Below are 24,344 nucleotides of genomic sequence, written 5' to 3'. Positions count from 1 at the left end.
TATTAATGAAACTTTTCTGAGTCTGGTTGTGAATGGATTCTCCTGTGCGAATCTGGGGAGGTGAACCCTGGGCCTTTCCTGGAAGGTATTATTATCACCAGCCTTCTGTGTCTCTTACCTCCTGCTCCACTCGCAGCAGCAACCCTGCCAAACCGGGCCAGCAGGTTTGCTCATCAGGCTATGATCTTTAACTCATTCAGAACTAGCATGCAGACAGCACCTAAAAATGCCTGGAAAAAGGTTTCTGCTAACCACAAACTAGAACACGGACGGGAATGAGGGTGGTCTTTTCTGGAGATCTCCCCCTTCTGCCAAGCACCTGGGAAACGTACTGCATACTGCTGGCCTGGAAAAGCAGGGGACGGAGTGCAACACAAAAAGAAGGGCTGCAGTCCTGTTTGACCTACACTTGGTCCAAAATGGGGTAAAAGGTTTAGATCCTCACGGGGTGCAAATAAAGAACAGGGGAGGGAGGGAGTCAACTCAAGATGTCTGTGCCCCGTTTTTTTCCTTAGTATCTATGTTGGGAGTCAAAGAGGTACACATAGGTAGAATATGGCATTCAACTATGGAGAATTTGAAAAGGCACCTAAGCTTTATGGATTGTTAGGTTTTTGCATCGTTTTCTGGCCCAGGTCTAGGAAATTTGCAAGGCTTCCCAGCCTGGCGGAGTTGAAAACTGTTCAATACTGCCCTCTTCTGTTCAAACACTTGCTCAGGGGTTTGGACAGTGATTTATATGCCTGAATGTTTATTGTAGAGTGTAATGATGAAAAATTGGACCAAGAAATTATTTACCAATAGGAGGACGTAAAAATAAATTTTGTGGCCATTATATCACAATTTCAAAAACTATTGAATAACTTAGCCAGAAGAAAACATTCTCAGTTACTAATCTCTGGACACTGTATGCATGTCATTCCCAATTTTCCGAATTTGAAAATCTCCTGCAATTTATATAGATCATTTTGGAATTGGTAAAAAAAATTAATTAAAATATAAGTAGTTCCATTCTGAAGAAGACAATGAAGAAAAAAACCATTATAGAGTTTCTGTTTTATCTTACAACCAAGTGATACTTCCTCCTGACAAGCCTTAGCAGGAAGTCCTAAAGGTGACCTGTGTTTTAGGCGAAGACACTAAGAACAGAAACCTCAGGAAATTGGCCTGAGGGCCCAGTGCTAGATGTGGTGCAGCTGAAATTTAAACAAAACCTGTCTCCAGAACTTCTGTTCTTTTAATTTCCCCCCTCCCTGAATTTGGGAGAGAGTAGTGTTTCTATTAATACATTGATAAAACAGGGGCGCCTGGGTGGCTCAGTCGTTAAGCGTCTGCCTTCGGCTCAGGTCATGATCCCAGGGTCCTGGCATCGAGCCCCGCATCGGGCTGCCTGCTCAGCAGGAAGCCTGCTTCTCCCTCTCCCACTCCCCCATGCTTGTGTTCCCTCTCTCGCGGTCTCCCTGTCAAATAAATAAATAAATAAATAAATAAATAAAAATCTAAAAAAACAATGCATTGATAATACATATTATGGCCTGTGATGTGAGGTTAAGATCCAGTGTCTTCTACAACCACTACCCTTTCCACTTTCATTGTTTTCTGTATTTTTATTAGTTATTTGCACCTGTTTATTCTTCTGAGTGTTTTTTAATTGAAGTATAACTACGATGTTATATTAGTTTCAGGCGTACAACATAGTGATTCAACAACTCTATAGATTACTTACTGCTCACCATGATGGTGTAGTCACCATCTATCACCATAGATTCCCTGTGATGTACTTTTAATCTCCATGATTATTGTATAACTGGAATTTTGTACCTCTTAATCACCTTTATCTATTTCGCACATCCCTGGGTGATTTTTTTTAAAACAATAACTTTGAACTTAGAGAAAGTTGCAAAAATAAAAAAGAAGTACAAGAAACATCTATATACCGTTTATCTAGATTCATTGTACTGTTGTACTTCATTTGTTTCATTATTTGTTGGAAAACAAAACAAACCAGCATACAGGTTGCTGTTATCTCTTACATAGGCAGGAGATAGAAATTTGTCTGAAGCTTTTGAGGATAAGTTATCCACATCATTTATTCATAAATAGTTAAGCGTGTCTGTCCTAAGAAGAGATATATTCTCTTTTATAACCATAATACAGTATCAGTGTCCTATATCTACATCATTACAATAATTGTATAGAATCTATCATCCTTATTCCAATTTTGTCAGCTAATTTAACAATGTCCATTTTAGCATTTCTTACCTGGCATTGTGAGATCCATCCGTGGATCAGGTATTACGTGTTAACATTCTTTAGCTTCTGTAATCTGGAACATTTCTGTAGTCTTTGTCTCTTAAGACATTGACATGTTTGAAGTATTTAGCTCTCCTCTCCCCATTTCCACTGCATTCCTTTGTGTTTATTTCTTCCTTTTTCACTTTAGGTTATGCATTCGTAGCCACAGATGCTTCTGTATCCTTGTGAAAGTTTTACACACAATGTGCATCTGGCCCTAATGGAGGTTGATGTTAAGTTTTTGCCTGGTTTCCCCACCCTTACAACTAGTAAGCATGTAAATATCCTGCCCACTCTCTCTCCCATCCCCCCACTTAGCACCCACAGATTCTTGCCTTATCCAGTTTTTACTGTAATGGTTGCAAAGGTGATGGTCGAGCGATCTTCTGACCATCTGTGAGTGGGTGAGTAGGATATACATGTTCGTTCTTTTTTTTAATAGCATGACTATAACCATCAAAAACAGCTTTTTTATACTGAAATAGAATTTAAAGTGCTGTTTACATCAGACATAATAGCAGTTTTTCCATCTAAGAATAGGAGTTGACATGTCTCAGTACTTTTTCTTGTCATAAATGGCAATTACAAATTATAAAATGTAATTTATGGAAAATAAAGCATTTTAGCACTTTGAAAGTATATGGAATTAATTTTTCTTTTAAAAAGACAAACTTTGTTTTGTTCCTGTTTAATGCTCCCCCTCCAGCCTTTGGCCCACCAGAGATGCCACACCCCTACCATGACACTGGCCAAGTCTTGTGACCATTTCAGGAAAATAGACTATTTTTTTTATTGTTATGTTAATCACCATACATTACACCATACATTACATCATTCGTTTTAAATGTAGTGTTCCATGATTCATTGTTTGTGCATAACACCCAGTGCTCCATGCAGAACGTGCCCTCTTTAATACCCACCACCAGGCTAACCCATCCTCCCACCCCCCTCCCCTCTAGAACCCTCAGTTTGTTTTTCAGAGTCCATCGAATAGACTATTTTTTAGAGCAGTTTAGGTTCATAGCAAAAATGAGTTCCTATATGCACCCTGCCCCCCCCCCCCCCATGCATAGTGTCTCCTACTATCAAATCTCACACCAGAGTGGTACATTTGTCATAACTGATGAAGCTACATGGACATATCATCACCTGAAGTCCATAGTTGATATTGGGGTTCACTCTTGGTGTTGTACATTGTGTGGATTTTGAAAAAATGATATAATAATCATATGTCTCTACCCTTAGAGTATCATAATGTATAGTTGACCCTTGAACATCATGGGGTTAGGGGCCTACTAGTTGAAAATCCAAATACAAGGTTTGACTCCCGCAAAACTTACCTACTATTAGCCTGCTGTTGACTAGAAGGTTTACTGATAATATAAATAGTTGATTAACATTTTGCATGTTATATATAGGATCCACTCTGTTCTTATAATAAAGTAAGCTAGAAAAAGAAAATGCTATTAACGAAATCACAAGAGAAAATACATTTACAGTATTGTGCTGTATTTCCTGAAAAAATCCATGTATAAGGAGCCCCACATGGTTCAAACCCATGTTGTTTGAGGGATAACTGTAGTTTTGCTGCCATAAAATCTTAGGTGGTCTATTCATTCTTTACTCCCCCAACCCTTGGCAGTACTGTTTTTTTTTTTTAATTGTCTCTAGTTTTGCATTTTCCAGAATGTCATATAGTTGGAATCATACAGTATGTAACTTTTTCAGACAGGCTTCTTTCACTCAGTGATAATGCATTTAAGGTTCTTACATATCTTTTCATGGCTTTGCTAGCTCGTTTCTTTTTAGCGCTGAATAATGTTATATTTTCTGGATGTACCATAGTTTATTCATTCATCCATTCATATAATGAACATCTTGGTTGCTTCCAAGTGTGTGCAATATGACTAAAGCTATAAACATAGCTATAAATATCCATATGCAGGTTTTTGTGTAGACATGTTTTCAGCTCATTTGGGTTAAGTACCGAGGAGCAGGGTTGCTGTATCGTGGTAAGAAAATGTTTAGTTTTGTGGAAAAACTGCCAAACTGTCTTTGAAAGTGGTTGTACCATTTTGCAATAACTGCATAACCGTATCTGAAGTCCGTTTATTCCCCAGTTGGAAGGACAAGGTGACTTCTTCCTTCAAGCCCTAAAGCATTGTGACTCTTAAGTGAGCGCTGTAATGGGAACGTGCACAAGGTACACAGTTCTCGTTCATAAACTCAAGAAATTAAAGTTCTTACAACCAAACAAACCACGCCATGTGCAGGATCCCGCTATCCCTTGGGCCATCGCTATGCATTGCGATTTTGGAGTTTACCACCGAATAGCGTAGATCAGAGACGCAGCTCAGGAATCCAACAGTATTGAGGTCTAGCAGTTTGGCAGTCATTTAGCCATGATGATTTTCAGACATTGGGTGTGCTTACGTTTGAAGAGACCCATTGACGCGATGCACAGGACCCCCGGGGCGCTTTCCTTGCAGACTTGTGAGGCCAGAGCGCTGGGCCCCTGGGCCACGAGGAGGCTGTGCCCTCTGTGACGCACGCGGTGGCCCCCAGGGGGCACCCTCGTCCGCGGCACCAGTGCCCATTCCGCGATGGGGCAGCTGGGAGAAGCAGCTTGGGGCTCCCCGGCCCCTGTAGCGCTTCTCTGCCGGCTGGCGGCGCGTGATGCCCTGGTGGAGTAACCTTTGCTGTGAGTAGCGCGCCCCCCAGCGGCGGTCCGCGGGGGGACGCGGCGGGCGGGTGGGCTTGGAGGGCCACTCTGAGCACGCAGAAGGCTAGCTCCTAGGATTACTTAGGGCAATAGAGACTGCAGACCGGTGGGTTGACCAGTTAGGATTTAACCTGTTTTTTTCTGGTGATCCTATGTCCCTCTTTACAGAAATGTGTTCAGCCCATATACCATGCTGTACTAAAGAGACGGTCTCAGTTTTGGAAGGCTAGCTGGAGCTGTCAGTAGCCGTTTTGTTCGGCCAGTTGGCGGCTGTTTGTTTTTGTCTCTCTAGTTGTGACTGTAAACATTCCTCCAGTCATCACAGAATTTAAGAAAAAGTGTTTCAGATTGAAACAGATTTGGGAGCATGGAGGGAAAAGGGGGAGGAAAATGGTGTGTTTGACACCTGTTTTCTCCCACTATGTTAGCAAAATGTCTCTGCATTTTGCAGTGAATTTTAGAAAGGTTAGTTAATGAATGAATGTTTTTCTCTCATGCTTGCCAGCAGGAAATTTAATTTATATTTGTGTACATTTTTTTAAAGAAGATTTTATTTATTTATTTGACACAGAGAGAGAGCACCCAAGCGAAGGCAGCTGCTTAACCAACTGAGCCACCCAGGCGCCCCAATATTTGTGTACATTTTTAGTAAAATTGTACTAGCATGGAGTTTATTATTGGGGTTTGACTTTTTTCTCTAGTTAGTTTCAGTGGTATTGTACACCTTTTAAAAAAAGTCACGTCTCTGGGCACCTGGGTGGCTCAGTCGGTTAAGCGTCTGCCTTGGGTTCAGGTCATGATCCCAGGGTCCTGGGATGGAGCCCCACGTTGGTCTCTCTGCTCAGCTGGGAGCCTGTTTCTCCCTCTCCCTGCCGCTCCCCCTGCTTGTGCTCTCTCTCCCCCGCTGCTCCGTCAAATAAATAAAAATCTTTTTAAAAAAGTCACGTCTCTTGTGTTACATTAAAAAGGTTTGGGGAAAGTTTTTTCCATGAATGTACTTTTATGATTGGGGAAATTAACAAAAATATTTCAAATTATTTATTGGGGAGAGAGAGAGCACGCGATTGAGCCGGGGGAGGGGCAAAGGGAGAGGGAGCGAGAATCTCAAGCTGACTGCGAGAGTCCATGAGGATCATGTTGTATATGTATTTCCAGATATATTTGTATTTCATATATTTATGGATACATTTAAGTATTGGTTTGGATACTATTTATAGTTATTAAGCTTCATTTTATGCTGTGGGTATTAAGTATATAATTATAATTGTATTAAGACCTTTTCTATGATCATTTTAATTGACTTAGAGAAAATTAGAAAATTCATAGACACAAAACTAAAATATCACAGGGGCGTCTGGGTGGCTCAGTTGGTTGGGCATCCAACTCTTGCTTTTGGCTCAGGTCCTGGTCTCGGGGTGGTGGGATTGAGCCTTGCATTGGGCTCCATGCTCTGTGGGGAGTCTGCTTGAGATCATTCCCTCTCCCTCTCCCCTTCTGCCCACTTGTGCTCACTTACTCTCTCTCTGAAATAAATAAATCTTTAAAAATATATATATATTTTTAAAGATTTTATTTATTTATTTGAGACAGAGAGAATGAGAGAGACAGAGAGCACATGAGAGGGGGAGGGTCAGAGGGAGAAGCAGGCTCCCCGCCGAGCAGGGAGCCTGATGCGGGACTCGATCCCGGGACTCCAGGATCATGACCTGAGCCGAAGGCAGTCGCTTAACCAACTGAGCCACCCAGGCGCCCCTTTAAAAATATTTTTAAAAAAATCACAGTCTATCCCCCAGAGATCATGTGAGGGGTGTGTTTGTGCCAGGGGGTGGGGAAGGGTGGGTGTGGTGTGGGGGGGTAAACCAAAATGGAATCATACTATATATACTGTTTGGTAACCTTCTTTTTTTTTTAAGTCAAATTTCAACTCTTTTCTCTTAGGAAAAGTTCATCTCATCTAATCCTAAATCATAATCACTCACATTTTCCCAAAAAAAGCGGAAAGTGTCCTTTGACTAGTTTGCCCTAACTAATAACCAAATCTGGGACTGCATATGCCCAGTATGTCTTATTGTTACGCTTCTTAAATTTATTAATTTAGCACAGTATCTCCCTCCCTTTGTTAAATCTCATTGATTTGCTTGTTTAAACCCTCAATGATTTTTTAAATTTCCAAACTATAGACAAATAAAGTCATATACCCTTGACCTAATTCACCAGTTATTGAGATTCTAGCACAGTCTCTCTCCTGCCCACCCCTACCCTCAGTCTCTCTCCTTAAACTATTTGAAAGTTACTTGCAGACAGTCTACTTGGGTTTTTGTTTGATTTTTGTCCATTATGACACTGACATATCCAGCCAAGCTAGTTGTTGTACTGAATATCCTTCATTGATTTACCTGATTGTTTCCTCACAGTTAGTTAAGCATTTTTGGCAGGAGTACTATAAGTGATTTATTGGCCTTCTCAGTGCCTCACATCAAAAAGCACAATGATAGTTTTATTCCATTATTGGGGATGTTTAAGGCAGTACGTGCCAGATTTCTCCACTGTAAAGGAAGGTTTTCCTTTTGATCTGTGTGTCCATACTCTAAAACTGTAGGTTTCCTGAGAACTTTTCACCCAATGGTTTTAGCATTTCTGGATTTTTGACTGAATGAGTTACTACAAAGATACTGGTAAAGAGCAGTTTTCTTAATCTGATGACAAACAGACAACTGAGTTTTTTCAAGTAAGATGACCATTTAAGTTATCGCAAATCAGACAACTTCCTTGCTCTGCGTTCCAGTCCTTTCTATATAAAAACTTCTCCCCTAACTCCTGTCTTTTTTTGTTTGGTTTGGTTCTGAATGGCTGGTTTTAATGGTGATATGACTAGTTCCACATTTATTCAGTCACAGCCACATTCAAAACAGTAAAACTTCTCGTAACCACCCTTGCCATGAAACAGTGTTGCATATTATTTTATGTTGAACATAATGAGAAATGATTTTTTACTTTTCTAAGCAATTGAAAAAGTCCAGTTCAATTGACCCTACTGACGAACTGAATTAAAACATGGCTTTCTCTTCCCCAAATAACTATAAAAGAAAATCCACTTAAGTTATTTCATGTAAGTGGATCGTACTTGATGAATGACAAAAATACATCTTCAAAGACCATAATGCTCCACATTTTCACAGCTGAACAGCTGTTTACCATAGTCTGGGAGGAGCCTATATGTAAGTGGCTATAAAAGAAACATTTTTGTTAACTCTTGTCCTGAATAATGTGAATCTTGATGCAGTAGAATTTTGAAATTCTAATGAGTGACTATAGATCAAAGTGGAAATTATATATAAATTTATTGATCGGCACTTTTTATGAAGAAGTATTCCCTGTTCCCTGTTTACTTTCTTAGTATCACTCTTGATCCATGGATTCTTTTTTTGTTCAGTGTTTTGTAACCCCATCCTTGTCATTATTCTTCTTATGCTTCAGTGTTTGTCTAGCAGGAGGCCCCTTCAAGCTGACTTCCTGTCTCCCTCTGATATTCCTCTCTCAGCTTTTGAGCACCACCTTTTTTTTTATTTTGTATTTTTTATTTGAGTATAGTTCACCTACAACATTACATTAGTTTCGGTTGTACAACATAACAATTCTTCAAGTTTCTGTGTTACACTTCTGAGCACCTCCTATCTGTCAGGATGAATTAATTGTTCCTTGTACTTTCCCCTACCCCAGGCCGGAATTTCCCCATGCAGCTCCGGTCCGTTTTTTGGGACTTGTTAAAGAGACTACCAGCTAGTTGTCACGTAGAATGCCCCTCCTTTAGATTTGTCTAGATTCTTTGTTGTTAGTTAGCTTATTTCTCTAAAACGGGTTGGATTCTGGATCACAGGTGTGATAATTGATTCCATTTTCCATTGCAGCAGAACCTACACCATCTGCTTGCCCTAGTTTAGTGATTTTGCAGCTACTTACATGTAACTAGTATTCTGGTACTTGAGCGTATTAACTTTTCCTTCACAGGGAACAGAAGGAGCAGAGTAGTATCTTTAAACCTGAATTTTTAAAGGTCATTTGAAAGAAGTAGACACTGCCTCATGGACTGAGATTTACAAATCCTGAGAAGACTGTTACCCTATCATGAAATTGCCTGACATTAAAGAAAGTATTACTTGGTTATGGTTTTTACATACGTAATTTTTCTGAACTGTAATAATTTTATTCTTCTCCACCGCTCTCCTTTTTCTGTTAATAGTTGGACAGAGAGAGTCTGAAGATGTGAGTGAAAGAGCCTCAGATAAAGCGACGGCTGCTGGCTCCGTGGTTGTTCAAGACATGGCAAAGGATGGGCAGGAGGAAATGCCTGAAATCATCGACCAGATTCCTTCTTCAGAAAGCAATTTAGAAGAGCTGATACAACCTACTGAGTCCCAGGCTAATGATGTTGGATTTAAGAAGGTGTTTAAGTTTGTTGGCTTTAAATTTACTGTAAAAAAGGATAAGACCGAGAAGTCTGACACTGTGCAGCTACTCACTGTCAAAAAAGATGAAGGTGAAGGAGCGGGAGCAGCAGACGGGGCTGGTGATCACCAGGAGCCCAGCCAGGAGACCGGAGAAGCAACAGCCAAAGAAAGCGAACTAAAACAATCCACAGAGAAACCCCAAGAAACCCTTACGCGTGAGCAAAGCAACACGGAGATTTCTCTTCAGGCTGAGTCTGGTCAAGCAGCAGAGGAACACCAAGAGGAAGGGGAAGAAAAACAGAAAGAACCTACCAAATCTCCAGACTCTCCAACTAGTCCGGTGGCCAGTGAAACAGCGTCACCCTTCAAAAAATTCTTCACTCAAGGGTGGGCTGGCTGGAGAAAAAAGACCAGTTTCAGGAAGCCTAAGGAGGAGAAGCTGGAGGCTTCAGAGAAGAAAAAGGACCCAGAGCCAGAAAAAGTAGACACGCAAGAACAGGAAAAGACAGACGCCGCCTCTGAGCAAGTGGATGCTCCTGAGCAGGCGCACCCACAGGAGATCACCGGGAGTGTTAACGCTGCCAGACTGTCAGTGGAATATGAAAAAGTCGAGCTGCCCTCTGAAGATCAAGCGCTGGGACCCCCCAAAGAGAAACCCGCCCCCTTAGCAACAGAAGTGTTTGATGATAAAGTAGAGATTGTTGCCGATGTCCACGTTAGCATGCCAGAGACCAAGACAGAAGAGGAGAGGGCGGAGGGAGAAGAAACAGTAGAGCCCTTGCCGGCTGAAAAGGGGGTGGAGACAGAGGCCGAGCTCGAGAAAGCCGAACCTGCTGAGGAGCTGGGGAAGATGAAAGAAGTGTGTGCCCCTGGAGGGGACCACGCCCAGCCAACCGACCTGAGCCCCGAGGAGAAAGCGCCCTCTGCACACCCCGAGGGCGTCGTGAGTGAGGTGGACATGCTGTCCTCACAAGAGAGAATGAAAGTGCAAGGAAGCCCTTTAAAGAAACTTTTTACTAGCACTGGCTTAAAAAAGCTTTCTGGAAAGAAACAGAAAGGGAAAAGGGAAGGAGGGGATGAAGAGTCGGGGGAGCACCATCAAGCTGCAGCAGAGTCTCCAGATAGTACAGATGAACAGAAGGGCGAGAGCTCTGCTTCGTCCCCTGAGGAACCAGAGGAGATTACGTGTCTAGAGAAAGGCATCGCGGACACACACCAGGAGGGGGAAGCCGAGGAAGGAACTATTTCTGATGGGGAGAAGAAGAGAGAAGGTGTTACTCCCTGGGCATCTTTCAAAAAGATGGTGACGCCCAAGAAACGGGTCAGAAGGCTTTCTGAAAGTGATAAAGAAGATGAATTGGATAAAGTCAAGAGTGCCACCTTGTCTTCCACGGAGAGTGCGGCCTCTGAGATGCAGGAGGAAGCCAAAGGAAATGGAGAAGAGCAGAAGCCAGAAGAACCCAAGCGCAAAGTTGATACTTCAGTATCTTGGGAAGCTTTAATTTGTGTGGGGTCATCCAAGAAAAGAGCAAGAAAAGCATCATCATCTGATGATGAAGGGGAACTGAAAACAATGGGAGGAGACAGCCAGAAACCAGATGATGCAGGAAGAGACAAAGACACAGGACCAGACACTGCCCTTGCCAGTTCCCAGGAACATGATCAAGGGCCAGGAAGCTCCTCACCTGAGCAAGCTGGAAGCCCCACCGAAGGGGAGGGAGTTTCCACCTGGGAGTCCTTTAAAAGATTAGTCACTCCAAGAAAAAAATCCAAGTCCAAACTGGAAGAGAAAAGTGAAGACTCTGTAGCTGGGTCTGGTATAGAACATTCAGCGTCAGATGTTGAGCCTGGAAAAGAGGAGTCTTGGGTCTCCATTAAGAAATTTATTCCCGGACGAAGGAAGAAAAGGTCAGATGGGAAAGCAGAACAAGCCACTGTTGAAGATGCAGGGCCAGCAGAGGTCAACGAAGATGATTCTGATGTCCCGGCCGTGGTACCTCTGTCCGAGTATGATGCAGTGGAACGGGAGAAAACCGAAGCACAGCAAGCCCAAAAAAGTGAGGAGAAGCCTGAGCAGAAGGTAGCTGTTTCTGTGTCAGAGGAGCTCAGTACGAATCTTGCTCATGGGGTGACGGTGACTGTCCTTGACGGGGCAAGGGCTGTTTCCAGTGTTGAAGAGAGGTCGCCATCTTGGATATCTGCTTCGGTGACAGAACCTCTTGAAGAAACAGAAGATGAAGCCAAACCCCTAACTGGGGAGGTATTTGAAGAAGTCCTTGCAGAGGAAACCTCCATTGTTACCAAAACTCTGCCAGAGGGTCAAGAGGCCATTGATGACACAGTCGTGAGTGAGGCGGAATTAACTTGGGAAGCCACGACAGCTGCAGAAGGTGCAGAGGCATTTTGTGCTGAAGAAGCAGCAGAAGCATCTGGTGCTGAAGAGACCGCTGACATGGTTTCAGCTGTTTCTCAGCTCACTGACTCTCCAGCAGACACCACAGAGGAAGCAACACCCGTTCAGGAGGTGGAAGGCGGTGTACCAGACCTGGAAGACCAAGAGAGGCGGACTCAAGAGGTCCTGCAGGCAGTTGCGGAAAAAGTTCGAGAACAATCACTGCTGCCAGAAGACACGATTCAGACAGTGCGGGAAGTAGAAGCCAAAATACCAGAGAAGGTGGAAGAAGCGGAAGAGGATTCTCAAGGGCTAGACCTGAAGAAAGAGACAGATGGAGTGTTGGAAGTACGTGCACAAGAAGCTAAAGCTGAGACTTTGACACAAGGGGAAGTAGTCCTACAGGCCACCCCAGAAAGCTTTGAGAAAGTTCCTCCAGTCACAGACAGTGTAGAGTCCAGTGAGCTTAGAACCACTTGTCAAGCTGAAACCTTGGTTGGGGTAAAATCAGAATTGATCCTGGAACAGGCTATTGCTCCTGACTCAGCTGAAACCCTTACAGACAATGAGACCAACGGAAGCACCCCAGTAGCAGATCTTGAAGCTCTCCATGTAACACAGCAAGAGCAGATCCCGGAGAGGCACGAAGATACTGAGGTTGCTTCAGGTACACCATCCCAGGTCCCAGAAGCAGAGGCAGTTCCTGCCCCTGAACAGGTGTCTCCAGCACCTGCTAGTTTTCCATCCCAAGAAGAAAATAAAGGACATTCAGAAATGGAAGAGGTTCTAGAACATCCGGGCAAAGAGATACCAGTGGAAACTGTACCCATTCTTTCAAAGACGGACACGATTCAAGAGGAAGGCCAATTCACCGACAGGGAGAGCCAAGAGAAACCGCTTCTCGAAGGCCCCGATGTGTCTGCAGACCCCGAAACAACCAGCAGTCAGGAAGCGACAAGTGAAGCTGCCCTGAAAGAGGAAGCTACTAGAGAACCTGAATTTCAAAAGGATGACGGTATTGAAGTCCAGAGCCCTACGCCATCTCCCGAGCCAGTGGAGAGAGAGATGGAAGCTCAAGGAGAGAGGGAGGAAATGGAAGCAAAGCCAACTCAAGCCACCGAAGAGGAATTTGAGCAAAAACCAGCTGTGACCACATCTGATGAGCTTAGTAAGCAGCTGGTGCAGACAGAGAGTGTGGCCGTCATCGGCGGGGAAAAGGAGGTTACCGCTTGGGAAGAAAGTTCTCCCCAGCTAGTGCAGGAGGAAGCAGTGTGCACGGAAGTTCAAGTCCAGAGCTCGGAGGCGCCCTTTACTCTAACGGCTGCAGCAGTGGAGGAGAAGGTCTTAGGACAAACTGTCGAGATTTTAGAAACCGCTGAAACTCTGGAATCTGCAGATGCACAGTCCGTTCCAGAAGAAGAATCCTCTGAAAAAGATGAAGAAGCCTTGACTGCCCGGCCAGGGGACGTCAAGGTGCCCACGGGGACTGAGGCTCAGCCAGAGTCCATCGCGGTGACTGTAGCGGCTGCTCCTGATGGAGGCGTCAGTGCTGATCTGGAAGGAGATGAAACCACCCCCCAGAGCCCGTCCTCACATGAAGAGGACGGGCCGGCCGCGTGTCAGGAAGTCCAGGGGAGCGAAACAAGAAAGGAAGATTTAGAGCCTGAAAACGAGATTTCGAAACTTGAGACTGAGGGCAGTAAACTTGTACAGAATGTGATCCAAACAGTTGTTAGCCAGTTAGTAAGCACGGAAGAAGCAGCCGCTGATTTCCAGACACAGGCTCAGCCGATGATCTCGGACACGCAGGAGGTGAGAGCGCACACCGAGACTGAAGAAGAGCTTCAGGCTCAAGATGGAACACGAGCCAAAGAAGAATCCACACTAACCACCGTGGAACAGACCCATTCTGACATTCCCGAAGCTGTGAGTGAAGCTTCAGCAAAGGTCACAAGTGTTGAGGTAGAACGTTCCAGCCTAAATGACCAGCAGCTTGAAGAGGCAGTTCTCCCATCTGAGGAAAAGGAACAAACAACCGGGACCGAGTCTGTTTTAGAAGATGGTGATCGTGCCAGGTTAGAAGAAAGGATAGAGGAGTCCCCCTCTGAATCCCAAGAAGATGAAAAAGGTGATGCTGTTGATGAGCCTGAGAACCAGCACTCAGCCCTGGAAGATGCTGGGGCCCCAGGAGGCGTAAGCAAAGAGTCCCCGGACACAGATGGACCAACACCGAAAGAGAAGGAAGGTGGCCAGGAAGTAGAATTTCAGGAAGGAAAAGTCCACAGCGAGTCAGAAGAAGAGATCAAAACCCAAACACAGGACGACGCTCAGAAACAGGAGGGAGAACCGGCAAAATCAGAACCCACAGGATCCTAAAACATCACGTAAGCAAGCTTCCTTTTCTCCTAAAACAATCTTTTCCTCTTTCTTGCCATGTGATGGCAAATTTGTCATTAGGGAAGCAGGAATTTGAATCATTATGACTTTATGCAGAACGTTTAGTTGGGGAAAGAATAATCAAGATCTAGCTTCCTTTTTTTTCCCTCACTGACCTGTCATTCAGTCTTAACCGGTGTCATGAAAACGATGAGCTCCTTTTACCCCTATGTGCCCACTTTCAGAGAAAATGAAGGGGCATGTGCATGGGCACAAGGGGGCATGTGTGTGTTTGGCTTGAAGGCATAAGAAACATGTTGTACTCCCAGCACCATACTAGCCAGTTTATTGAATTTTTCTTAATAACCAGAGGTCCATAGTAAGTTGATATCCTCCTACAGCTTGAAATTTTAGTTGATAACTTTCTAGGAAAAAAAAATCCCCGCCCCCATCAGTAGTAATAGGCATCTAAAAATCTCCCAGGGCGTGTGATGGGCCCAAATGTTGGTGCTGTGGGGAGCCCCAGGCCCCAAGTTGTGGGGTGGCCCAGCCTGAACTGCCGTGGGTCCCGACCCCCTCGCCCTCTCAGGGGCGGCATTCTGCTCTGAGGGTTTCCACTGCTCCTGGACTGAACGAGGGAGGAGGAGACACTTGATTGACTTTCGGTTCTTCCTTCCTCCTACAGGTCCAGCGCACGGGTTTGCAAGACCAGAGTGTGAAGACGAGCAGCGGTAGGAGGAGATGGACGGACGCTGCTGACGAGACTCGAGACCAGTGTTTTTCAGACTCAGAACCGAAGAACAGGCCCCTTGACTGACCTCCTTTCTGGAGCACCCTGACAATCCTGAGGCTGCATCGGGAACTAGAGCCATTTAACACTTCCTCTTCGCAGGGCCACCCCCTTAACTTTCCCTTGATACCATATTACAATGTTTCTGACTTAAGGTCCTAAATTCTTAACCCGGAACTGGAGTTGGCCAAACCTAGTTCTGCTTCTCAAACTGGAGTATCCTCCTTTATGTATTTATATGTATGTTTTAAGTAACCCTCCTTCTGTATCTATTGTATATTTTTTTTCTTAGCGATTAAGGAAATGTGCAGTATGGTACATTCCTTTTGTATTGCACAGGACGTGGTGGGGCGTGCAGCCGTGGTCAAGCCTTGGGAAGCTCGAAGCCTCAGCTGTAACCTGTGAAAACAGCCTCCTAGAGACAACATTCCTGATCAGAAGCTATAGTTTGTACTTCAAAATCAACTAAGGAGTAGGGTCCGTGTTTCCTACCACTCTAAAATTGGTCACTTTCCCATTATGCACAGTGTGCTAAAAATAAAAAGCTTTTTTTTGAGTGGGGGGGGTACATACAGAATGTTCCATTGTTACTGTGAAATTTTTCTTTCTAGCCCAGTGGGGGTTGGAAGGGAGTTTTTTTTCAGTAGCGGATTAACTTTAAGCCTTTTTGAATTGTTGAGGCTGTTTGGAGAGATGAATGTGCTTAAAGCCTGAGGCAAAGTAGTGAGAAATGTTTTTCGTCTTACCAAGAAAACAATTGGCTGTTTCAAGGTTTTGATTCTACTCTTCTGTGCTGGACGACATTCACACGCAGCATGAAGTAAAGTCAGGTTCTTGAGGAATGGTATTTGGATAGGTCCTGGATTGGGTCTGTGCCTCATTTATGCCCACTCTTTGAAGGACAGTGTTGCATTATGTTCATTTGGATAAACTGTGATTTGACAACTGATTTAAATAAAATATTTGCTTCACTTAGATTTGCTGGTTTTATTAGATAACTAGGAAGCCTGGGGCATGTTTCCTGAGTCCTAAAAGCAGATAAGGTAGAAGTTTCCAGTGTGGTCACTACATGGTGTCACCTGTGGATATCGGCTTGAGGTAATGTTCAGAGGAACTCCCAGCAGAGTGGCATCAGCGAAGATGACCCCGGAGCTTTTCAGACTGGCAGGACTGATACAGTGCTACCATCTGGTGGTGTCTTCTTGAAAAGGTCAATTTTCTTTTCTTTTGTGGTTTTTGGTTTTTAAACAACGAGAAATCTCTAGAAAGAAATTTTTAAGAAGGCTTAATAGTAAAGATGCCTTGTCCATCAGGTGATTTTGGAATTTTTTTTAAATGTCAAAATGATTTCTGATTTATGCCAGTATGTAAAAGACTTTGTCAGACTTTGGCCACGATTACCTATGTAGTGTCCCACTTTTTCGCACGTAGAAATAGCTTGGTCACAGAGGCATCTTAAATTGCACTCAAACTCCGAACTTCAGTTTGCAAACTGAAATTACGACTGCTAGTTAATGATTTTAAAGCATTCTAGATGTTCTAGAAAGACTAGTTTAGCAGACGGAAAACAGGCTGTTAGAATCAGAAAGTACTTGATCCTAGATCAACAAACCTGATGACCAAAAAAAGGGCCATATTAGAGAGACAGCTCAGATAACAGTGTATGGCCTCATAGTTGGTAAATGTTTAACATCCTTCTAGGAGTTAGTCTCCTATATAACAGTCATCTGAGCTTCATGATCATTAAACTTCAAAATCCCCAAATTAAAAAAAAAAAACCCCCCTGATCTAAAAATTTTTTGCCAACTTGAAACCAAAAAAAAAAAAAAAAAAAAAAAAATCCAAGTGCTGGTGTCAATTTTTAAAGATCGGCCAAGAGGCCCTGTAAATGAGGGCAACTTGTAAGGGGCTCCTGATAGGTCCAAACACTAACTTCGTCTCTGTGGCAAGAGGAAGCTTCGCTTTGAACCGATTAAAGATTCATGTAGTCTAGTGGTAAACTATTTTTTTTTTTTAAATCCCGTCCCCCCCACTCCGTTCTGTTTGTGTTTGCTGTTCTTGGACCACCTGTGGCCAAGCCGTTCTGGCCCTGGCAAGTGGTTTTCCAGCAATGACTGTGCTTTCCATACTCCTCTCCGGATGTGCCCCCGATTACCTCTGTACGAGCTCTGTACCTACCTGTCTGTTAAGCAACACTTTCATTAACCGGAGGAAATACTATTAACAGTAGCATGAGATAGAATTCTGTATTATAATTCTAAAGCTGCTGTTAATTTAAGAAGTACATAATAACCAAATGTAAACTGCAGAATTTGGAGCAAGTGCCTATATTTTGCTATTTTTGGCATTACTGTGGATCCATGTACAATAGAACGCAATGCAAGACTTGTAAACTCTCACCACTTCTTGTAATGGAGGAATATAAAATGTTCCCCCTCAGGTTATTTTGCTAATGGTACACATGAGTTGCCTCCCTCTGTCACGAATCCTATGTTCCAGTATTTTCCTTTGGTGTTTGGAGCTACAAATAGTCAAGGGCTGGAAATGTTAGCTTTCAGTGTAAGCTTCAAACATAGCAGTTTCCTTTTACCCTGAGACAATATTTGATTACTAGTTCTGTTTGGGGGCAAATTTTCATTTATCTAAATAAAATGCAACCTAATTAAATGCCATGGATTTCCTTTCTGTAATTTCACCTTAATTCGGTTTTGATTGCTTTTCTCTATTGGTGTGATAGTCATCACACATTTAACTTCTTTTAATTACTTACCCATCCTTTGCAACATTTTCCACGGAGCATCATGGGAATTTGGAATGTCCCTGGGACAGTGAACAATGCACAGAAAACTATCAGTGATTCTTAACCTTTTGGAGGCCAAGAGCCCTTTAATTAGAATCTCATTAAGCCTCTGGCTGACCTCAAACTCCCCAAAATGCAGTTTTTGGATAGTCACACAGACCCCTTCTGAAATCCCAACCAGTAACTAGAACCAGAGTTAGAAACCCTTCACCCAGCTCTACAAGGAAGGAAATGGACCCAGCCCCAGGAGTCCCAGATGGTGATAGGATGGAAGCTGAACACACAACCAGAGTCCTGTAACTTCAAGTCTATGTGACTGTTCATTTCTAATGTGATTCTGGAGATGGATCTGCTGCTGGACATCCTGGCATGATTCTTGTGTAAATGCAGATTTCTCCCCCCACCAAATTCCTTACCATCTCCACTTATGTCACTGGAAATGCTCTGGGGATCTGGGTCCTAGTTTTATGTATGAGAAAACTGAGATTTAAACCACCAGCTTTTAATGGGGCGCCTGGGTGGCTCAGTTGGTTGGGTGTCTGCCTTGGGCTCGGGTCATGGTCCCAGGGTCCTGGGATCAAGCCCCATTTCAGGCTCTCTGCTCAACAGGGAGCCTGCTTCTCCCTCTCCCTGCCGCATCCCCTGCTGGTGCTCTTTCTCCCCCTCTGTCAAATAAATAAAATCTTTTAAAAAGAAAAAAAAAAAAACACCCCACCAGCTTTTAAGTCACTTGAGGGTTTTTGTTTTGTTTTTAACTTCGAAGGTTTTGGCTAAGGTGACCAGGACTTGGGGATGGCATGGTGATGAAGATAGTCATGACTTTTTTTTAATGCTGTCACAGCTTAGAAATCAACCCTACTTTTTAGATCTCTATAAGTAAGACAGTGTTCCAGTGCCCTACCTCCAGTTACGAGTGAGGTGATCTCAAAACTTTGCATGTTCTTCCATTGCTTGTTGACATTGAAAATTTTAACACAAGTTTTACATTAACTTCTTAAGAGCAGCTTCAGCGGCTCCTAGGTGGCTTACTGCATTAAGCATCTCTCTTCGGCTCAGGTCATGATCCCAGGGTCCTGAGATCGAGCCCGCGTTGGGCTGGCTCCCTGCTCAGTGGGGAGTCTGCTTTTCCCTCTCCTTTTACCCCTCCCCACCCCGTTGCTCTTGCTCACTCTCTCTCGCTCTCAAATGAATAAATCTTAAAAAAGAGCAGCTTCACCATAACACTCATATTTGGAGACCAGAGATAGAATAGCATTTCCTAAACAAAGGAAATAGGACTGAACATGCTATTTTCCCACGACAGGATATTGAGTACTAAAGCCTACCTCTAACTCAACCTTTTATTCTAATTCCAAATAACTTGGTATAATTAACTAGCACAGAGGCAATACTATAAATTAGGTTAATTTAAAAAACCACATTGTGCTTGATTCTACTCATCCCTGTTAGCTTCAGGAGCTCACCTGATACCTGGAAAAGCAGGTGGGGTTTCCTCTAGAACTTGAAACCTGAACATAACTTGTGTTCTTTTGGAAGACTTTATAGAAATACTATTGCAGAGTCGGCCAGTGGGCCATTTTAGGGAGTGAGATTTGCTATAAATCATTAAAATAACTTAGCAGGGAAGTGAAGCGATATCCTTGTGTGTTAGTGATTCCCAAGGAAGTGTTAGGGCTTGTGGTGTTAGGGGGTTGTGGTGCTGTTGTACTCTGTCCCCTCGTAGTGGTTTTGGTTTCAGTGGTAAGGAAGGGTGTTCCTGGAATTTAAATGTGTTGAGGCCCTGGGGCTTTGTCATCCTGCAAGGCCCAGGACAGCCCTTCATAAGAAAGGAGTTTCTGCCTAAAATGTCATGCATCTCAGGGGTGCCTGGGTGGCTCAGTTGGTTAAGCTTCTGCCTTTGACTCAGGCCATGATCTGGAGGTCCTGGGATGGATCCTCACCCCACGTCAGGCTCCCTGCTCGGGGAATCTGCTTCTCCACCTACCCCTCCCACCACTCGTGCTCGCTCGCGCTCTCTCAAATAAATCTTCAAAAAAAAAGTAATGCATCTGGAGAATTGCTTCCAGCTTCTAGAGATTTGAAGACTGGAGGTTGGGAGGAGGACCAGCAAACGTGAGTATAATAATCCAGGCAGGAGTCGATCATGGCCGACCTTAAAGTAGTGGCCGTTTGGCTGGCGAGCTGTGCATGAGATCTAGAGATTTGGGAGGGTAGAATCAACAGGGCATGGCACCTCATTATCTGCCATGGGAACTATGTGGGGTGAAGAAGGAAGTTTCTGGGTTACCAGCCTGCATATGGAGCCGAGCCCTGTCATGGGTGGGGCCAGGGGATAATCATCAGTTTGGGAAATGTTCAATTAGAGAGGCCCATGAGCTCTCCCAAGGGCAAATGCAGGATCAGCAGCTGGATATGTGGGTCTCAAAAGAGTTGAGACCAACGGAACAGCAATGGCTCTTCTGTTCTATGTCCTGGGAGACCCAGAGAGGGGAAATAACCTACAGGGATCCTGGCAATATGTCTTAAAATCTCACACACAAACTTCGGTCGGGTGACAGAGAGGAGGCTTTAGCTCCTTACACTTTAGCAGTGTCATTTCAGAACTTACAACTACGTGCTTCACAAGATTTTCCTGTTGGGAACGTGCTTTAGGAACTAGGAAGCAAAATGCACCACGATGCATTCACATTAGTAATTAGAAGAGAAAGAGAAATTTCAATAAAACTGTCACCGGAGCCAACGTCATGACTGCTGGTGACCACCTCTCCTTGAAGGTTTTGGTAGATTCAGAATAATGACACTGATCTTCCTAAAACGTTATGAAGATACACCTTATTCAGACGCGCTCTTTTTTAGACATGAAACATCCACTCTGTGTCATCTGCATTTCTTTTCTTTCCTCCCTGTTGCCTGTTCGGCTTCGGTGGCCTGCTGCACCTCTCCCCGGGGAGACTTGGCAGGGGAGACACGCTACCTGGGGTGGTGGACCCGTGGGAGGGACCAAGCCTGCAGTGTCCTGGGTCAGTCCCAGGTTCCTCTGGACGCTGTATCATGCAGCCTCCCGGTTCTCTCCCCCATTTGTCTACTTACGGGCGTCACTACCTAACTGCAAAGATGAGATTCTTGAGTTCCTTTTCTTTGGCTGACAAAAAAATTCTAGAAATACATTGAAACGCCTCACAGCTAGGAAGGGTTTCCCAGATAGTGCGATGGTAGCAGAAGGGCCCTGGTGTAGGAAGTGGGGGCTGTGTACTTACCTCTGAGGGGTTGTGTGGCCTTAGTCAACCACCTAATGCCATTTTGTGTCCTCAGACGGATCCCTGCTACTTTTACCGAGGAGGAAACTAGGGGGCTTCCCTGAAAACTACTTAGGGTATTTGATTACTTCAGCTTCATTCTTTTCTGTGCTCACAGGTTACAGGGGCATTTAGAATGAGAAGAGGGAGGTTTAGAATAAAGCCCGTTTCTTCTAAGGGCTCCTGTACCAATGTGTACAGAGCATATATCTCATTAAGGAGCACTTTGCTTCGAAGAAAGCAGAATGCTAGAAATGTCACAGGTCCCTGTCTGGCCCCTTATTAGCTCCCCTGGTTATTGCAATTCTGAGAAGCAAGTAGAACCAGGAAAGGACAGTAATATAGCAGAACTGATAAAATAATGCTGTGGTTCTCAAAATGTGGCTCCTGGGGGCATCTGGGTGGCTCAGTTGGTTAAGCATCTGCCTTTGGCTCAGGTCACGATGCCGGGGTTGTGGGATAGAGCCCAGCGTCGGACTCCCTGCTCAGTGGGGAGTCTACTTCTTTCTCTCCCCCTGCTCGTGCTCTCTCTCAAATAAAAATCTTTTTTAAAAAAATGTGGCTCGGGGCGCCTGGGTGGCTCAGATGGTTAAGCATCTGCCTTCGGCTCAGGTCATGAGCTCGGGGTCCTGGGATGGAGTCCCGCATCGGGCTCCCTGCTCCTTGGGAGCCTGCTTCTCCCTCTGCCTCCCTCTCTCTCTGTCTGTCTGTCTGTCATGAATAAGTAAATAAAATCTTTAAAAAAAAAAATGTGGCTCCCCGTATCATCATCATCATCATCATCGTCATCTCATCTGGGAACCTATTAGACATGCAAATTCTTGGGCCTGACCCTAGACGGACTGAATCACATACTCTGCCGGGCTGAAAGTCTGTTTTATCAAGCCCTCCAGGAGATTCTGACGTGCTTGTTGTAGGACCACTGCTGTAATAAAAGGTTTTAGAACGGATTTAAGTTAATTGCCTCAATAGCAGAACAAATAGGTTAACAGGTGAGAAAACTCTCCCTTCCCTGTGCCTGGCACCTCTCCCCAGCAATTGCTTCTAGCCCTTAGAAATGTTTGCACGTTTGGGAAAATATCTTTTTTCCCCCCTCTTAATATAATTTGGACAAACCTAACCAAATACAAAAAAGTAGGTCAGATGAGCAAGGAAAGCCATCCATGCCTTGTACTTCTTGCTTTTGCTGAATCAAAGGCTTGTCAATTACAACAATACAGGACTTGTCGATTGCCAAGGGCTGGTCAAAGGTGCCTGTTGGGTGTAGAACATCCCTGGGGGAGTAGAAAGAGCATTGCTTTTTGAGGGAGCCACATGGGGTTTTAAATCCTGGCTGTCTCTATTTGGCTGGATAACCTCAGAGAGGTTATTTAATTTCTTTGGGCCTCAATTTCCTCATTTATAAAAACGGACACATGCCTGCCAGGATGATTGGGAGTAAATGAAAGCACCTAGCACACAGACACCCAGTTGAGGATCTCACGTTCCCCCACTCAGCCCTTCCGTTGACAATGGCTTCCTCACAAGGAGCGATGTTCATAAGGGCCAGGAAATTAGGCAGGGCAGGTGACTATGTATTTCCCAGAGAATAGCACAAACTTGGGTCAAGAATAACCATGTTTTATGTTCAGAATTATTTTGGTTTAAGGAGAATGAAACCACAGAATATCATTTCATCCTGGTCCATTTTTTTTCACATTAAAGATTCTGAGTCTACTTTTTTATTTAGAGAGCTGTTAACGGTTTAGTTGATGTTCTTCCAGTTGTGTTTAAGGAGCTAGCTCTAGAAGAGGCAGATTAGTTGACCTATATCTTAAGATAATTAGTTTTTTATTTACCCAAAGATTTCTAAGCCTAAATCTTGCTTACTTGCCAATGATGGATAGCAATAATTTGTTCCAGACTAAAATGGAGAACTAAAGCAAAGCAAAATGCAATTTAAGTATTTTGAGGACTTTGAAAATTGTCCTAAAAAATGCAGTCAACCTCAAGAACAAGTTCCATTCCATTCCAATAAACTACTCTCCATACAAGTAAGTTTGTCTCAACATTCCTTACTAGTGAATGAGTGAAGAGGGCTCCCCGTCCCCCACCATAATTCCCAGTCAAGTCATAGAAAGTGCTCTTCCCACACTGCCCCCCCACCCCATCCTCCCCGACCATCCTCCTAAGCGCCTCGATCTTTTTAAACATAGCAATTCGGTGTTTTACCTGAAATGCGTGACCAAGGCCTGACATTTTGAACTGAAGGGCTCATTCTGCATGCCTCAGCTCTTTCCCTTTCTTGGGAGGGAAATTACAAATAACAATAGTGGCTGGTTTCTGTGACTTTTTTTTTTTCAAGATTTTATTTTTAAGTAATCTCTACACCCAACATGGGGCTCGAACTTACCACCCCGAGATCAGCAGTCACATGCTCCACTGACTGAGCCGGCCAGGTGCCCCCCTGTGACTTTAAAAAGGAGGATGTTTGGGGTCCACTCCACTCTCCATTCTTATATCACTATCCAAAGCAACTTTATATATACATGTATATATTTTCCAGTTTTATTGGGGAATAATTAACAAATACCTTTTGATGGCAAGGCTTTCTTCCCATTACAGCTGTATTTCCCATGGTAAAGTAAAATCCTACAGTATTTTACAAACTTTTTTAGCTGTATCTGTTGAAAATGAGTCACTTTTCATTGTTTTCCCTATGAATGGAAAAGTGGTAGGAGCAGTGGTGTTAATAAGGGCTAAAACATGGAGAGTGACAACGCCAATTAATGCTGAAGCTTAGGTGTTCAGACTGATCCCACCATCAACTGAAATTTCCAAAGCTTGTTTAAATTGGGACCATCAAAAATTAAGAAGGAATGGTTAAATTTATAGCCTCTTGTGATTAAACAGCCAGCGAGCATCCTAGGGTATGGAGGACTGGCAGGTCTATCACAAGAGGAGGTAACCACAAGCTAACGGTAAGAGCCCCTGGACCACCCATAATGAGTAGCTGACCACACAGTTCCCGCCCTCCCCCCTCCACCAAATTGCGCCTGGCATCTTAGCCTCGCCCTCTCTCCTCACTCACCAGATCCCTCGTGATTCCCATGACTTTCTGCTCTTTAAGAGCCTCTGGCCGTGACCCAGGTCCCTTCATAGCTGCCGGGAGTGCTGTGGAGGGCAGCGGGGACATGCCTGGATTTCCCTTCCCCAGATACTCAGGGAAGTTAATTTGGCACAAGA

The 24,344-nt window shown here is 44.0% G+C and overlaps 1 protein-coding gene across 1 annotated transcript in view; it reads left to right on the top strand.

Annotated features, from left to right (window-relative positions):
• The window catches only part of AKAP12 (A-kinase anchoring protein 12), a 94,586-nt gene extending 78,588 nt beyond the window's left edge, over positions 1–15,998 (top strand). Inside the window, exons 3-4 of the mRNA XM_021693183.2 lie at positions 9,258–14,241; positions 14,919–15,998. Of these exons, the coding sequence (XP_021548858.1) occupies positions 9,258–14,233 (4,976 nt within the window). The 3' untranslated portion in view covers positions 14,234–14,241; positions 14,919–15,998. The remainder of the gene's footprint in view (positions 1–9,257; positions 14,242–14,918) is intronic.
• Positions 15,999–24,344: the final 8,346 nt, after the last annotated feature.

The sequence above is a fragment of the Neomonachus schauinslandi genome, chromosome 8 (genome assembly GCF_002201575.2).
Source record: "Neomonachus schauinslandi chromosome 8, ASM220157v2, whole genome shotgun sequence".
In the NCBI taxonomy this organism is placed as follows: domain Eukaryota; kingdom Metazoa; phylum Chordata; class Mammalia; order Carnivora; family Phocidae; genus Neomonachus; species Neomonachus schauinslandi.
This window is presented reverse-complemented; position numbering and strand designations above follow the sequence as displayed.